Raw genomic sequence first — 17,556 nt, 5'->3', positions numbered from 1 at the left:
AGGTTTTCATGTTGAGGAGGCATAGAAAAGAGGTCACTTGATTTGGGGGAGGGAGACACCATCTCAAAATCTTTTAGTCATGAACCTGAACCAGACAGACTACTATACAGTCTACACACAAACAAAGGCTTGAACGCTCAAGGACACAGGAGATTAATGATATATTCTATATTATCTTATGATCATATTATATTTATATATATGGTATTGGTATAATAGAGATTGAACTTCTTTAGCAAACGATAAACCCTCATAGAATCACAAGAGAAAACCTTTACCTGAGCAACATTGAGGGTGGTGGACACCTTCTCCAACTTTGCCTCCACCGTGCGGAAGCTGAAGGCCCTCTCCAGCACCGCCTGCTCAATCCCCAGCAGCTCACACATCTCCTTCAGGTCTGAATGAACAGAGGGTGGAGGTCGGGACACATACAGAGTTAAATAGCACTTGGCAAAACACAGTACCCATCAATTATATTCTGATTGTTGTCTGGTTGGCGAATATATTTAGGCCTACAGTGAGCAATATAAAAATGACACATCAGATTTGAATACATGACAACAAAGACACAAAGATCTGGGCAGATTACAAACCTAACAAACAAATGAGAGAGATGCTAACACTATAGCCTTTAAAAAGGCCCAACGCCTGATATAATGCTGATCCTGCCTTTAATCCAGGTCCAGATGATTCAGTTGTCTTTCCCACACGATCAGGGTTTGCCTTTATCATTATAAAGAGCGGTCACAGAGTATAAAGTTTTATAGCGCTAAACCATGATTTCTAGCCTGGTGCCTGGTGCTCAGTTTATATGACAGCAAAAATATCATAAGCCGCATATAATAAGCCGCATATAATTCATATATTTATTTTGAACTTGGCTTTGCCCTTTTGCAACCTTATAAATGTTGGGTCATTGTTGAGTGAATTTGAGAGAATCATGTTTTTTTAAGGTCCATTTTGTCAACAGTGATGTACGAGACTGTCTACAATTACAGTAAGCCTCCAATTATATTGTCTGGCTCTGCGACATCTGATGTCTGGAGAAAGCACTGCACCAATAGGTGGCAGTAGAGGTCAACTAGGTGAAACATATGCCATTCATACTACATGAAGTTATGCCGTTTTTACATCTAAGGCTACAAGGATGACTAAGTCAACCTGACATGTTGGTTTCTGGTAAAATGTTATGAGGATGATCATTTCAGATATCAGCCGTTACATTTATGAATACAATATTCTAAATAAAGATTTACACACACAATGAAAACAAAAGGACAGTCAAACAGCCACATAACTAGAGGCATATAAAGGGCCTAGGCCCTTTTACCATTCTTGTCTTTGACTCTGCTCTCATCAAAGCCGTTGACCCGCGACTCGGGCTTGAACTCGATGTTGCCCAGCTTCAGCACAGCAGCCACCAGCTCCAGCACCGACAGCACCTCATCCTCCATGAAGCCCACAATCTGCATGGCGTTCTGGAGGCGGGACGGAGACGGGGACACACACACACAAAAAAAAAAAAAACATCCGTCAACAGGCCTGTGATGACTGACCATGAGCCCTGCAGTCTCTGAGTGAAGAGGCCTGAGCCTCCCTGAGTTGAGCCATGTCTCTGGTGACCGGAGTTCAAGTCTAAATACACAGCCAACCCTCTGGTGAGAGAGCTACGAGGAGGCCCGACAAATGCAATCACCGCTCGACCGCCAGGCCCAAGACTGCAGGGCACCAACTCTGGCACTCAAGGCTGCTGGAGAAATATATGAGGGCAGGAAAAGCAAACAGAGCCTGATGGTCTACATGAGGCCTTCACAGAGGGCAAAGGCATGGTCTACCGACTAGCCACTCTAAACAAAACACAAAGTCAATTCCAAAACCTAGCTAATGAGGTAGACCCTGGAACACACTGACTGGATGGACAAAACTCTCATTTACAGTGTTTGCAATCTACGTGTCTTCAGCAGATGGATGGGGACTATGGTTGCACACACTGTAGCTCTGACGCAATCACGGCAACCTGCAAACAACCTTGCATAGGTAGCGAGGGAGTGGGACGAAGGTCAAGAGAGGCAGAGAGAAAGAGGGAGGGGGAGAGAAATAGGGGGAGTGAAACAAACTGAACAAAAGGAAGTGAAAGAAACTACCGGTATCTTCAAAGAAATTAATAACCAACCAACAATTTATTGTTTGAGCAAACAAAGAGCTCAAACAAAGAGCTCACGTACATGGTCTGGACAGAACCAAGGACAGTTTATGACGAGGCATGTCTTACTCTGACTGTTCGGAAGTTTGCAGCGTCATCCAGTCCATTAACGGTTGCGGAGTCCAGACTCAAGTAGTTATATTTGCTGAAGTCTCTGTCCAGCTTCAGCTTTTCTGTGGAGACAAACACAAAACAGGATCTTATTAAAGCATCAGTTACCCATGGAGGGCATCTCTGTGTGACGAGGTAAACACTGACCCAAAGGAATGTGCGATAACAATGTGAACATGACTCCATCTCAGTTTTAAGTGCCTTTTGCTGAACTGAATTGTCAGATAGGGTTACAAATCACCCTGGTTGGAGCCTATTCCCACCCTTTGAGGACTGACATGAAAGATGACTACATTGTTCTCCTTCACAGAGTGTGTCAAACAATGGCTCCAGCCCAGTGGAGCTCAACTGAGGCGTTAAAGATCAAAGATTTGGCACCAGTGCCACAGTGGTCAGTGGTCTCGGCCAGCACAGAAGCTCTGCACCCACATTCCATCATGAGCACAGGTGCTTAGCACGACATAAAACAGAGACCTCTGAAACTAACATGGGACTTTACTACACAGACAACGCAGAAAAAGAGCAGATACCATTACCGGAACCATATCAATTAGCTATTTTTGGTTTCACGGAAGAAAGGCTCATAGTCTTGGCTTGTGAGCTCTGTCGGGTTGACAGAATGAAGACAAATGAATGACATATTTATACAGTCTGTATGAGTCTAACAGGGAGCTTGGTAAAAGTCAGATAGCATGTAACCATGCCAACTATGACACTACATAAATAGAGCGAAGACATGAGTCGGAACATCTTGAGAGGGTGACATGAGGACTGCTAATGAGCGGGTGACATGAGGACTGCTGATGAGAGGGTGACATGAGGACTGCTGATGGAGTGGGTGACATGAGGACTGCTGATGAGTGGGTGACATGAGGACTGCTGATGAGAGGGTGACATGAGGACTGCTGATGGGGGTGGAGTGGGTGACATGAGGACTGCTGATGAGTGGGTGACATGAGGACTGCTGATGAGGGTGACATGAGGACTGCTGATGGGGGTGGAGTGGGTGACATGAGGACTGCTGATGAGTGGGTGACATGAGGACTGCTGATGAGAGGGTGACATGAGGACTGCTGATGAGAGGGTGACATGAGGACTGCTGATGAGAGGGTGACATGAGGACTGCTGATGAGGGTGACATGAGGACTGCTGATGAGGGTGGAGTGGGTGACATGAGGACTGCTGATGGGGGTGGAGTGGGTGACATGAGGACTGCTGATGGGGGTGGAGTGGGCCCTGAGGGTGGAGTGGGCCCTTACTGAGTGTGTCTTCGGACGCTCCAGACAGGAGCTGGTAGAAAACGTGAAAGTTGCGCTCTCCCCGGGGCTGCTTCACAACACGAGACTTCTCCAGAAGATCTAGAAAAAGAGTTGAAAAATGAAGGTTAACAGCTAGTATACAGCAGTAGCCTACCTCAGTATGAACCTCAGCCATAACTTTCAACGTTTATTTTTAAGCCTGTTGTAAACAACACATTATAAAAGTAAACAGAGTGTCATCTATTCCTTTGACAATGATGGCACATTTCCAAGGCCTGCTCCGTAATATGGACACCGTATCAGAGGTCAAGTCCACCTTCCCTCCTTCCCTCTTAAAACAGGAATGTATTTCACATTACAACTAAATATTTGTCTCCAAGGAGATGGCATGACCAAGGCTCGCTCATTGTTCATTGTACTTGAGCCGGGCTGGGACAGGATGTCTCACAGCAGAAATCCATATGAAGAGATCAAACGCCAAGAGACCAGAGAGTCAATAACAACCCAGAGGAAGACCGGCAAGCTTTATAGGTAGAAATGTTTAACAGAAATCTATATTAGCTTGGCACTGCTACCAGAACATTACAAAGAACAGCCAAGAGGATGACAGACTCCTCCAGAGAAACTAAACCATTTGCTTTAAGTTGAGAAGGGGCCTCCATGATTTTAGGCACATGACAAGTAGCCACGAAGTGGTGCTTCAACCGCCTCCACTTTGCACCCTAAACTGTAACACACTTCTTTTAAAAAGACGCGCTTGGACAGCCTGCTAAATAGGTTAGATTTGTTCATCATGTGGGCAATGAGCAGCTCAATCGTTAGCAGGTAGGAGGTTACGAGTTGTGTGCCGCCCACCAGAGCCATCACACTCTTTTCTCTAGTTACAGTAAGGCTGAGCGGCTCGGCACAGAGACCTCATCAATACTTCACGGGCTATTGAAAAGCTCTCCTGTGGAGCACTGCAACCGAGTCCTAATCAAGGATTACAGACAGACCACAGAGAGCGCCCCTCTTTCTCCCCTCTCTCAAACTCTACTTCTCTCCCTCTGTCTCTCTCCCTCTGTCTCCCTCTCCTTCTCTCTCACTGTCATCTCTGTCTCTCTCCTGCTTGTTCTCCGTTTGAACTCCGTTTGACTGTACGGACTCTGTGTCTGATTACGAGGTCACAGGTAATATGGTAACAGGTGATAAATGAGGCTGACCTCTACAGTGCTCAGATCTCTCCCCGAGGGGAACGGCCACTGATCCTTCACCTTTTGTCCACTGAAGGACACATGCGCTGTTATTGCCATTTCATTACTCCTCAGCTTCTCCACAGCGAGTACCTCATACAAATATGTGTGATATGTAGGGCTGTTTTTGCTGAAGACGACAGACCAGGATATTGAGATTTCCAACAAAAAAAGGCTGAGTGTTTATTACTCTTCGGGAGAGTAAACATTCCAGGTTTGTGTCTGAGGAATCGGAGATGCCCTTCTGAGTCGCCCTTCTGAGTCCGGTCTGACAAGAGATTAGCCTGGTATGTTTGCTTGTACCATGGGGTCTTGCAAATGCAATCCAGACCACTTAACCCCTGAAACCACACAACCATTTGCAAGACCCCACGATACAAGCAAATGCAATCCAGACCACTTAACCCCTGAAACCACACAACCACCCTCGGCTAGGGCACATGCCCAGTCATGGTCAGCCCTTTACAGGCATCATTCGCCCATTTGTCGGGTCATCATGACTTCTCCAGCTTTGTAACATCTTTGCAACGTTCACTAACAGCGCTTTGAAGTTACACTCCCCATAGTGCAGGGGAGACGGGTGCATGTTTAATCCCATGACATAAAGGAACACAGCAGTGCATATAAAAGCCTCTAATCCATCATGCAGAATCTTTTCTCCCAGGGCTGTAAAAGTCAGCTGATATGTCCTGAGGCACAGCAGAGACAACAAAGGGCTCTAGTGGTGCTGACGTCTGAGGACAGCCCCGGGGCCTGCTGCAGTCCTCCAGCAGAGCCACATTAGAGCTCATCATGACAGGATGCCGAGTTTTAAATGCGTTGGACATGGTGCCCTATTGTTCTGGAGCATTCACAGTGTCCAACATTGTAAGGGGTGCACAGTGTGAGCTTTAAGTGTTCAAAATTAACCTCAGGCTGAATTTATTATCCCATGTACAACCAAGCCTTTGACAAAGGCCGACAGTATACCCATACAATAAGTCCCTGACAAATACCCTGTTTGCCCCCCATCCTGTGACCTTTAGTTGATATCTTAATGCAGACAAAATAACACAGAACATGTGGGAGGGGTAGAGTGCTGAGGGAAGGAGAGAAAGCAAAAAAAGATGGCGATCCATGGAGCGAGAGGGAGAGAGATAGTGGGTTCCAGCTGATATTCTCACTAGTCAGTAGTGCGTCACTGGACACTATTAGAGACAACACAAACAGAATCATATTGATCAGAGCAGCTCTTTAGCGGACTTGCAGGCCTCACGTGTGGGGGGTGGCAAATGGCCCGATCGACCGGCCTCACTGGCCACTCCACATAGTGGCTGCTAGCAAGCTCTAGAGTAGCTGTCAGGATTGGAGTAAAAAGCCTATCTGACTGTGACCGCAGAATGGACTACATGGTGACCTATACAACCAATAACACACCACAGTTGCGCATGTTGTTTGTTTTGAAAACATACACCCAAGGCGCTGAGAACAAGTTGTGTCCACAAACATGGGGACATGAGGCTAAATACATGAAGCTTGAGAGGTAGTGGCCACTGTGATCACCAAAACAGAACAAAAGTCTGATACAGCAACTGCGGTTTAATACATAATTGTTCGATCATTGTCCGACATTTACTGTTGTGTACATAACAGATTCTGGAGGTGAAGTAGAGAGTGGGTGAAGACCTGCTGTATTGGAGACCATGAACACAGCACTGGGTGATGTGCAGCTAAACACAGCTGGCCTGCCGTTTTCCTCAAAACTCATACCAGTGACCACACAGCTGGAGAGGGGCAGTGTCCACATGAGACAGGAGGCAAACTGCTCAGCTGGGAGAGCCACTCAGCAGGACCCCAGTGCTGAAACCAAATACATCCGTCTCATAATACTCACAGTTACTGATGACTCCGCCTATGGGGTCCCCTTTGAAGTCAAACTCAATGTCCATATATTTCCCCTGCAAAGAAAACAGAAAACAGTCAGGGCAGATCCGCACGCTGAGGTCACTGGCTTTTTTAATAGACTGCAATTCATTGCTTTGGGAAATCCTATTTTAACATTGCTACTTTCTGCAAGTGTAGTCAAAATAAGATAAAGCGAGCAAACGTCAAGCCTTTAATGGCTGTTCCACCCCAGTGATGACATTGAACCAAGGCCTGTAATACTGCGAAAAGGCTTGCTTTGTTGCTCAATGTGGCTCTGGTTGTGGCTTTTAATGGCAGGAGCGAGCCTGAAGAGGCAGAGGCTGCTGCAAATCTGGTTGAAACACGAACCGTACATGAGAGCAAATGACTGGAGAGGGTGGGGAGGTGGGGGAGGGGGTGGAGGGGCTGGTTGTGCTCCAAACCTATTTCATCTCAGAACCCAGGCCTATTCATAATGCTGGCTGCCAATCACACATACATTTGCCATGGAGTAATGGACTACTGTGGAGGAAATTACTTTTTTTCCCCCCCTTCATCTTTTGACTACAGTGGTAAAATAAACCGTACTCGTACTGTCCCTCGCTTTAGGGGAAGGACCGAAACAGTAGGGCTAGTGTCTCAAGAGCTGTTTGATTTCATTCCTCAGTGTGTGTGTGTGTGTGTGTGTGTGTGTGTGTGTGTGTTGTGTGTGTGTGTGTTATTTATGGCTAACAGCTCATCAAAAGCAAGGCCTGCAAAACGCATAACTGCTGCCAAATTCAACAACACTTTTTTTCTGCAAAAGGAAGTAACTGATCAAAACATTTATGCTTGCCCAGCAGTGCTGGTTTACGACTAAATTGTATGAATTGAAAGCAGTTTACAAAAAGTCCCTTTGAAAATTGACACGCACACATGGCGAAAAAACCCAACCAATATAAAGCCTAAAACAGGCTTTGCTTTTGGAAGTGAACTGGGAAAGGTTATGAATGACAGATTATCACCAGACTATGGCAATCTTGAGGCAATCTGGAGCCCCAGTGCACGATGGGTGTGTGTAGTGGTCTTAGTCTCTAGGGCCGAGTACATAACGTCTTCGGCCTAATTGAAGAAGCCTGTAGCAACGTGATGACATCAGGGAGGAATCTGAAACAGCCAAGGCTGCCAATGGGCTTCAGTGTTCTTGTGCAAAAAGGGGGAAAAAAAGCACCATGAGCGTGAGAAAAGCCAGACACGACTGGCCCACAAACCCGACATCTTGTTTCATATCCTCTCATGTGTTCCCCTACATCAGGGATCCCTCATACTGCACAAAACAGCCTGGATTTGAATCTATGGGAAATACAATCAAATGTTTTTGTTGCTAGCCTGAACCGTTTCAGCTTACCAGAGCAGGCGCAAGAAGGACACTGCTATTGGCTGACCTAACCTTGCTAAGCACATGGCCTATAATGCACTGTATGTTTACACTGAGTGCTAAGGAGGCAAGAGAGGAACTTTGCATTGGGCCTAGGAACCAAAGGTCGGCTCTGCAGCCATTCGGACATGGCCGTATTTCCTGCTGCTATTAACAGAGATTCCATCCACACAAGAGCAAACATATGCCTCGGAGCGGCCACTGCTCACTGCACTTAGCTGTCCGTCTGACGAAGCGGCTCAGGTGGTGTCCCTGCTGAGGCCATCTCCGTGCCGCGCAAGAGCCTCTCCAGGAGCAGAAGCTCTTTCAGGGGGGAAAAGCGCAGCTCGCAAAGCAAGATGACTTTGGCAGGGCGGCCGAGTAGACATCTGGAGCTGGTTGCCAGAGAGGTTACGCTGCCTGGAGTTTCATTTGAATCCGGCTCTGTGCTGGAACAGTAATTGCTCTGCTGTCGTGTCAGGCTCAGCCGAGCACAGCCAAATGTGTCCAGATGCAGGTCAATGGAGGCTCGATAAAGGCAAAGGCCCACAACAAAAGACAAAGGAGAGATGGGGGGGGGTGGTATGACAACCAGATGACACTGTACTGAAAAGGGGAGTGAGGCCTGGACACTACCTTGCCATCCTTCCACCTCAACTGTTTCTGTCAGTGTTGTATAACTGTGAGCTGCGGATCCAGCTGAAGCTTGTATTTGCCTTTTGTCAGAGTTGGCGCTCGGATCAAAGGTTCAGATGCACATAATCTTAAGCAAATACAGCACAGCCGTGGGCAGAGCGATGATCAGACTGGCTATAAAACCTCAAGGTCGGGAAGAGACCGAGATATACTCACAAATCGAGAGGAGTTGTCATTCCGGACGGTCTTGGCATTCCCGAAAGCTGCAAAGGGATAAAGCATGTCAGGTTATGTGTGTCAGGCAGCGTTGGTTCTTCTCATACTGGTCGACATCCCTGTGCTGAAAAATGATTACCGTCTGGGGCTGCTCGTCATATCCCTGTGCTGTCAAACACGCTCACGCATTGCTTCCCCTGATTGCCAACATCTAAGCCTTTTGGAGGGGGCAATTCTAAAAGACCTCCAAATACATCTAAGCTGTCCAAATATGCCACACCTTTCCTGTAATGGCTTTTTGGGGATGATTGCGCTGGTGATTTCAACAAATTACTCTACAAAGGCAGAGGATTAAAGGGAGCTTTCCGATGCGTTCACATCACAGAGTCTAAACATTAAAGGGGTAAATGTTTCAATGTGTGTGGCACAGACAAAAAGGGTAGGAGTACACTGAGGTCTAAAATTACCTTCAATTCAAATGCTATTGATGAGTCTCAAATTTGGCTTTATCTAGGGTGTTTTTTTCCATTACCTGGCTATCCATCCCATACTCATTTACGTATTTACTTTTTTTTGCAGGGGGTGAGATAAAATACATGCATGTAAATTCTATTCTCTTAGTTCTGAATAACAGTCTAACGTAACACTGTATGATCTCCATCTCCATCTGTCGTAAAAGTATCTGCTAAAACAGCAGTGGTAATGAATGGCCTTGCAGGAGAATAACTTATGGTGCCTATTCACCACCGGCGTGATACTCAGGGAGCCTGCTGGAGAGGAGTGGGGAACAGGAAGTGAGCAGTGCCTCTGGCGTACGGGTCATTACAGCCAGCAGCTAAACTCTTACAGATGTGGGGCACAGCGCTCCGCTCCAGCACTGGGCACTGGCTCAGCTCATCGCTCATGGGCATTTCCTGTCCAAGGCCCCACATTAAAAACGCCACTGTTGCCATGCCAGTGGGGAGGAGCGAGCTCTGGAGCCCCATTAAGAAAGAGAGCACTTTTTAATGTGGCCAGATTTTTGAGGGGAAACAAAGGGCAGAGCTCTGCAAACTCAATCTCCACATGGCTGCACACTTGGAGCGCTGCTGGAAAATTGTCTGAAATAACTGCATATATGCAACGGTCATTTCATAAAGAATATGGGCTTAGAGTTTTTGTGCAATATTGTAAAGTGATTAAAAGAAGTTCATAATCAGATCTAGACATACTTAAGGTGAAAAAGACACACACACACACACACACACACACACACACACACACACACACACACACACACACAAACACACAAACACAAACACACACACTTCGGGCACAAACTCACCCTCCAGCACTGGGTTGGACTGCAGCAGCTGCTCCTTCACCTTGTTCACCTCCTGGCCCTTGCCGCACACGGCTGCCACATATGACATCACCAGCTTGCTGGCCTCTGAAGGACAGAGCAGAGAGGAGAGGGATTGAGGGTCAAAGGTCACACTCCTCCAGACTAAACACACACCCATGAACACGTACCCTAAGTACACACGCCCATACACACGCCCATACACACGCACCCCAAAAAATCCCCTCCAAATCCATCGGCATCAGTCTCTCGTTGGGAGGGTCCCTCTTTCCCACCACACCCTGAACTCCATGGCACCCCCACAGGAAATTCGCAGACATCCTCCCGCGCTGACATCATGTGTTTTATTAGATGGTAGCCATTACTCCAGCGAGTTGTCATTATTCATTGTGGGAACTTGAGTGTGCTCTCGAGGCATTGGGGAGTACTAGAGTGAAGCGCTGCCCAGAAGCAGCTTTTTCAAAAGAACAGGCCATCGGAAATAATCCCGGCTTGATCTACAATTACTTTTCCATGTCTGGACCGACGGAGGCTAAGGCTTAGGCATCAGTGACACTACAGCGGAATCACTACACAGGCTCTGCCATGACAAGGTCCCTCCCCATCCCTGCTCCCTCCAAATCTGCTAGACCAGGAGCTTGGCTGGGTTGCAGTCTGCAGTGAGAAGTCGTAGAGATTAAACCAAAACAGGGAGATTTAAACCCAGGGACGATTAAATCATCCTGTTACACACTGAACGTGTTTTTTTATAAGGTTTTAGATGAGGGAGTGATCTCACAGTCAGTGGCAGCTGCTGCCTGGATGTGGGACAAGCCTGGTGTGACTGGAGGAGTGTGCTGACACATAAAGCTACAAACACACGTCATCAGGAGCATGAGGCAAGGTCCACGCTGATTAAAACCCAATGAAGGAGAACTCAAACTGAAAAGGACACAGCTAGCCGTAAAGAGGAGAAACGGGAGAGATATGCGAGAAGGAAATGGGCAGTGAAAGGCACCGCTCCACTCCAAGGGCGAAACTAGGGCAGTCACCCACAACGCTAACGCACACTGAAGTGACATTTCATAGGAGCTGAAGAATGACATCAGCACAAACCCACTGCCACGAGAGGAACACCCATTCATTGTGCTTCTGATGGTCAGTGCCACACATAATGCCATAACCCAGAGGGCAGACACAAAAGACCACAATAGAATTCCTGCTCTATTCCTTTATTCCTTGTTGTAGGAGGCTAGAGAAAACCACTGATGGTCTTCTATGAGCCCTGGCTATGAGCATCAGCTCCTGTTCTGTTACAAAATTGCAAAATGCACCAATATTCCCTTCAGTCATTGGCTGAAAAAAAAAAGGAATTTTGAGAATATAATGTCAAATTCAGCAGCTCGACCTGGTTTACTTCCTGTACTGTAGAAAACACTGGTTTAAAGATGATCAGGAAAATCAAACACCAAATCACCAGTGAAGGATTACAGAGTTGTGAGCAACTGACCAGGGGGAAAGGCTGGCCTAAACCATAGCAGACCTTTAAAAAACCTAAATTGCACTGAGCTGAGCTGGGCTGAACTCAATCCCGACACTTGACAGACTTTAGCAACAGAACATAGTGTCCTGTTTTGTGAGCAGCCATAACCCCCCATGATCCCGGTGAGAGAAGGCCGCTGCTGGGGCTGGGTTCTCTCCACAGCCATACACACACATTGATTAGCCAGCTCTGTGCTGAACACCAGTCAGGCTGGATGGGCCCTGGGTGCTACAGGCAGACGCAGAACAGGCAGGACGGGGGAGCTCCAGTCTTCCAGACCTCAGGAGAAGGACTCACACTGAAAACATTTGGCAGCAGACAGTTCGACCTAGCTGTTCTATCTTCAGTTAGGAAGGGGGGAGGGGGGTTCTGCTAGCATACTTAAAGTATTACAAACCCACTGCTAGAGTATAAGTATAGGGTTTTAAAATGGAGATCTTCAATGAGAAGCTCAGTGGAGACTAAAGGCTTACCTAAGAGATCAAATAAGTTAAGGGTTCATAAATATGGAGCAACAGCTCAATTATGAGGGCTTTCTTTTTAAATGTCCATGACCTTTTCAGTTTAGAATAGAGGAAGATCTTAGCCCGAGTTATCCAAGCTCACAGTAATAAAGGAACAACCAGCACCACCAGCAGAACACAGAATGAAGGCATTAAGAACGTATTAGTAAAGGCCTAAGGATATATTTACTTCACTAAAGTCACACCAATTGCACACTACACTTGAATAAACTTGTGTAAACTTTGTACAATAAAAGTGTTAGTGGATAATCTGGCAGATTAATTTTATTGTCCACATTATCACTGTGTGAACGACTTGCACAGATCTCCACCCTCTGTTCATTTTCACAGCTACAGTGGGAATACTACACCAGTAGAAAGTGGTCATAAAAGTGAAACGTTATATGGCGTTGTTAAAATAGCTTTGTTAAGACTGTAACTTCAGACACCTCATGAGGAAGAGAAGACAGAAAGAGAAGGTCAACGAAGAAGTGAACTCCTATTCAAGAGAAATTAAGGGAGATTTCCCAGAAAGCCCCAAACCAGGAAACTCTCTCCTCTGTAAAAGTCCAGGTGTGCTAAGGTCACATGGGATTTGAGTCTTCCACCAACAGAATATCTATAGCATGCAATACATATCCTTCATGTATCTCATGCGTGCAGTTTTTAGGCAGCACTCTCGGAGAGCACCATGGGAATGCCATTTAGAATAGCAGCACAGTAAGAACCTACTTACTCGGCCTCTCCTTTGTTTCTGTGTGGTCAAATGGTGTGTGTGTGTTTGCACAGACGTTTGTGTACACGAAAAACATTGTTTCAGGTGCAGACCTTACCCAAAATAACTCCCCAAACAGAACTTGCCCAAAATAGCTGCGAAAACACTGGCGGTTCTTGCTGAGTCTTCCTCTTGCGAGAAAATTAAGAGGCTGACCTCCTGTCATCATAAACCTGTTTGCCATGTTGTGGATGATCCTCTGATAATGCACTCAGACTCCTGGAGCTCCCTCTAAATCACTCGGGCTTGTGCGAGGCGTTTGTCTTGGACGTGTTCACCCACCTGTCTTGCCGGCTCCACTCTCCCCTGTGATGAGAATGCACTGGTCTTTGTCTTGGTCCCGCAGAGATCGGTAGGCCATGTCAGCCAGGGCATAACTGTGGGACAGACAGAAGCCATAAGGGAAACATAAAGGGGAACATTTCATGGCATAAAAACATGAAAAGAAAACTGGCAAAGAACGTCTAAGAAATAAAAGCACACTAAATATCAACGACTGTAGATGCTAACTGGCCAAACGCACAGATACTCTTTATTACATTGAGAAAGTGTGTTTTTGTTTTAGGTATTTGGATGGTTGGATCTGCGGAGGGGAAGTTGATCGTTGGCAGAGTAGGGTTGCCAGTGTAGGCCACATGTTGACTAATCAACAGCATGCAAAAAAAATCCCACACAGAAAGTGGGTTGCATCTGTGGGCCAATCTGATCTGGTTGTTGCACTTCCAACATCATTTAACACCTCTGTGGTTCATTACTGGGTTAAATTGGTTTTTAATATTTCTGCAAAACTGTCACAGTTGTAGCTCACTGGATGAGTAATACACCACTGTAGGTTTTCCACTGGAGCTTATCTGACCCTCTAACAATAACTTTGATGTGACTAATGAATGGTGTCGGCTACATAATATTTTTTATATATTATATGTTATATATATATATATATATATATTACTGTATAAACTGAGGTAAACAGAGGAGATCACCCTGATTTCCCATGAGAACTCTACTGCCTTGATAAAGTTTACTATAAATACAAGGACACGGTTCACCGAGTTCCATGTCAACATTTAAAAAAACAGTCTTATTGTACACAAATTCCAGGACAGTGACACAATAGAAAAGTGGGTCATATGTTCCTGTGATAAGGCATGCCCACTGAACACCACAATGTTATAATTGTAATTGATTTGCTATAGAGCACCAGATAAATGGAGACCACCATGGGGGGTGGTGGACAGGCTGGTGAGAGAGATGGACAATGCTCATATTGCTCTGCATGACACGGATTGGACAGTACTCGTTTATTTATGCATCGTTTTCAGAGCGACAGGACACCCAAAGTGTCTCCACACTCAAAACTAGAGGGACGTAAAGCAGCTCCTTCTCCAGCATTCCTCCAACACGGGACCCAAAACTCCAAATCAGCCATTTAAGTTGCCCCTTTTTCACTCTGTACATTTCAACACTCATTACTCTGGAATTTTCCAGAACCACCACTAATAATAGCTGTGATTGTGGAGGAAATGTTGCATGCGTAGATTCCCCTCCCCCTCCTAAAATCCCCCAAATTCATAAATGGCTGGATCCCAGCCGCAGTGGTAATGAGCTCGATGGTGCCCGGGTTATGGGAGTGTGCAGGGGAGGACTGGTAGAGACAAGACGAGCTGAATGGAGTCAGACTGAGACCCTGAACGTTGCAAAATGTGACTGCGGCTTGAAGTTGTTTAAAAAATATAAGTACAGTTCCAGTCATTGCTATACACATGCCTGTGGAAAGATGACATTTGGGACAAGTTCTATGTTTATCATACAAAGAGTGTGTGGCAATTTATGAGCAATTCATGAGAGTGGAGTTTCCCAATTTGGAACTGGACATCCTGACCTATATCAAAGCGCGGAGTCCAACTCCCAGTTGAGGGAGCAATATTACTCATTTAAATGTTACAACAAGCTGCAACAAACATGCCTGCTCTCCGCCATGTAAGTGCCTCCAGATTCAAACAACAGGCAGAGGTCAGAAATTCAGGCAGGTCAGGCAGTCAATTGCTGTGCTTTGTTTTTTGTTTTTTTTTAGTAAAAACGCGATGTAATGATAATGCTAAATGACTAAATATGAATATATATTTTCCCAAAGTTGCCGCATATCTGTGAAACTGTTATCTGAGGAAGCGATCAGAGAGGGAGTGGGGTACACATGCCCTTTGGGTTGTTTTGTGGAGTTGAACCAAAGTTGCAGCCAGTGTGAGAGGGCTCTGGGAACTGGGCGGTGGTCTGAGAGAGAGAGAGAGAGACAGAGAGCATGGGACATTACATCACAGCTGAAATGTGCAAAGGCCCAGGGAACAGATGTCTGGGCGTTAGTGAAAACAGCCGAACCGCTCGACATGAGCTTGACAAAAGACAAGCATCACCCAATTACCCCCCCTCCATCAGACGGGGGACGCGAGGAGGAGGGGCAGAGGGTGGTCTGCTGGAGGGAAATTTGCCAAATTAGCTCTGCTGATCCAACATGATGCATCAGGCCCTGCCAGCACGCCCCAAATTACTATGGGTGGGGTGAGCAGGCCGCATGAATATGAATGGCCGAAATCACAATATGAATAGGCCTCGCAAGCTGGCGCATGGGGGAGCTGGAGGGCTTTCAGTGGGGTAAAAACATGGGGGGCCTGGGAAGAAAGAGAACACGACACTCCATTGGCAACAAAGAGTCCAGCCAGCGACACGTGTGTGGTGTCTGTCTGCAGCTTTCACTTGGCTGAAAACTAAACACAGTTGAGATCCATAGGCCACAAACTCAACACATGCTCTCCTTTCTGATTACACTGATGCAGGAAATCTCAAAGCACTGAGGACAGAAGTTTAATACTAACTACCAAGAGGGGAAGAGGAGAGCATCTGATTCGGAAAAAGATCACCAAAACCATATGCAATTAACTAACCCCCAGCCACTGTTAGATGTGTGGCGATTTGAAATCACAAGGGGCCACCAAGGGACATCAAAGGCCCCCATTAGCCAGTGTCCCAGAGCCTCCACATCAGACCAGGATAGAGGGGTGTGGCGGGGCAGGGGGAGGGCCCGGCTGGCTCGCCATGATCACACAAGTGGTGGGGCCCCACAGCTGTAATTTACAGCACCCTCGTGGCAGTGGTGAGGGCAACCACCCACCGCATGAGGCAAGCTTCAGAAAATAGCCAGCGCCCTTCTTCTGGTCACCCCGGAAAACCAGTGGGCAGATTGACCTCCAGGCCTGTCCTCAAAGCTGAGGGCATTGAAGTTCTTTTCAGGGCACCCACATAAGCTCTGGTGAGTGGTTTCATGCTGAAGCTCTAGGCTGGTGTGGTGGTGGCAGAGCTAGTACCCACCCTGAAACCTTGTGGGGGGAACTGCCTTTCACATTACAAAGCAGCAAAAACAGCCAAAGCTGTGCCATAGGAAGAAACACCAGATGTCGGTGAGCCGAACCAGACCAGCAGCAGAAAATAAACACAGGCAATAGAGATGTTCAATTGTTTCATAAAGAACATAATGGAGCTATTGTGTGGCCATTCTGCCCATTCTGGGGCACAGTCAGAGCTCACCCTGCCTGCTGTACAGTAAGCTCCAGGATATCCGTAGGTCGTGCTAATTGAGCCTCGGTGGAAACGAGTCTTTCCTGTCCGTGAGGCCCAGGTGGCACAGGGACGGGCGCATGGGCCACAGCACAATAGAGCCGGGGCTGACTCACAGGAAGGAGTTCCCCACAGACGGGTGCGGACTGCCAGGTGACCTGGCGAACCTTAAGAGACGAAGCAGTCTGCTTTACCTTTACCAGTCTGCTTTGCTTCTTTCAGCCTGCTGCTGCTGCCAGTGGTTGGCTTTGCCCAACATTAGGGCACACTCAATGGAAAATGTATGAGACATCCCCATTTCATTACGTCTAAAAATGGCCAGGCTGGGGGTTGTAACCAGTCATAGGACCTCAGGGAAGAAGTCCTAAGGACTCAACAGGAGACTGAGAAGGCAACAGAACGACTGCTGAGGGCTCATACAGAGAGATTGGATGAGTGCATGCAGTCATTCCCATATACACTTAGAGATCACAAATGGCCATTTGGGCAATGGTGCCATCATCTAGCTCCACTATGCTACTCAGCCGATGATTTAAGGTGACAACAAACAAATCATACGCCCCGATGGGAGGTTAATATCTTAATCCTCATCAGCCATGACTGTGGACCTTTTCACAGAGGCAATCCTCTGAATGCATTATGGACAAATGTGTCACCTCTACAGTCTGAAAATCCACACAACACATTCATTCTGCTCCAATATTACAATGGAAGTACTAACTGAACTCTTTCGCTGAACCCCTAGATATTGAATGACGGAAATACCCTCACGAAACAGCTACCATATGTGACCATCCAAAATATGGTGTTAAATACAGAAAATGAGAATCACATGATTTTTTAATTCCATCACAAAATTTGTATTAAG

At 46.6% G+C, this 17,556-nt stretch overlaps 1 protein-coding gene across 8 annotated transcripts in view; it reads right to left on the bottom strand.

Annotated features, from left to right (window-relative positions):
* myo1b (myosin IB) overlaps positions 1–17,556 on the bottom strand; it is a 59,361-nt gene that overhangs the window by 17,527 nt on the left and 24,278 nt on the right. For all 8 annotated transcript variants that reach the window (XM_048238686.1, XM_048238688.1, XM_048238687.1 and 5 more), the window contains exons 4-11: positions 13,362–13,456; positions 10,262–10,366; positions 8,938–8,984; positions 6,679–6,742; positions 3,574–3,672; positions 2,273–2,376; positions 1,331–1,478; positions 279–397 (exon numbers count right to left, since the gene is read on the bottom strand). In XM_048238686.1, the coding sequence (XP_048094643.1) occupies positions 279–397; positions 1,331–1,478; positions 2,273–2,376; positions 3,574–3,672; positions 6,679–6,742; positions 8,938–8,984; positions 10,262–10,366; positions 13,362–13,456 (781 nt within the window). The remainder of the gene's footprint in view (positions 1–278; positions 398–1,330; positions 1,479–2,272; positions 2,377–3,573; positions 3,673–6,678; positions 6,743–8,937; positions 8,985–10,261; positions 10,367–13,361; positions 13,457–17,556) is intronic.

Source organism: Alosa alosa, chromosome 3 (assembly GCF_017589495.1).
Source record: "Alosa alosa isolate M-15738 ecotype Scorff River chromosome 3, AALO_Geno_1.1, whole genome shotgun sequence".
NCBI lineage: Eukaryota > Metazoa > Chordata > Actinopteri > Clupeiformes > Clupeidae > Alosa > Alosa alosa.
The sequence above is the reverse complement of the archived record's forward strand: the minus strand, read 5'-3'. Positions and strand labels throughout refer to the sequence as shown.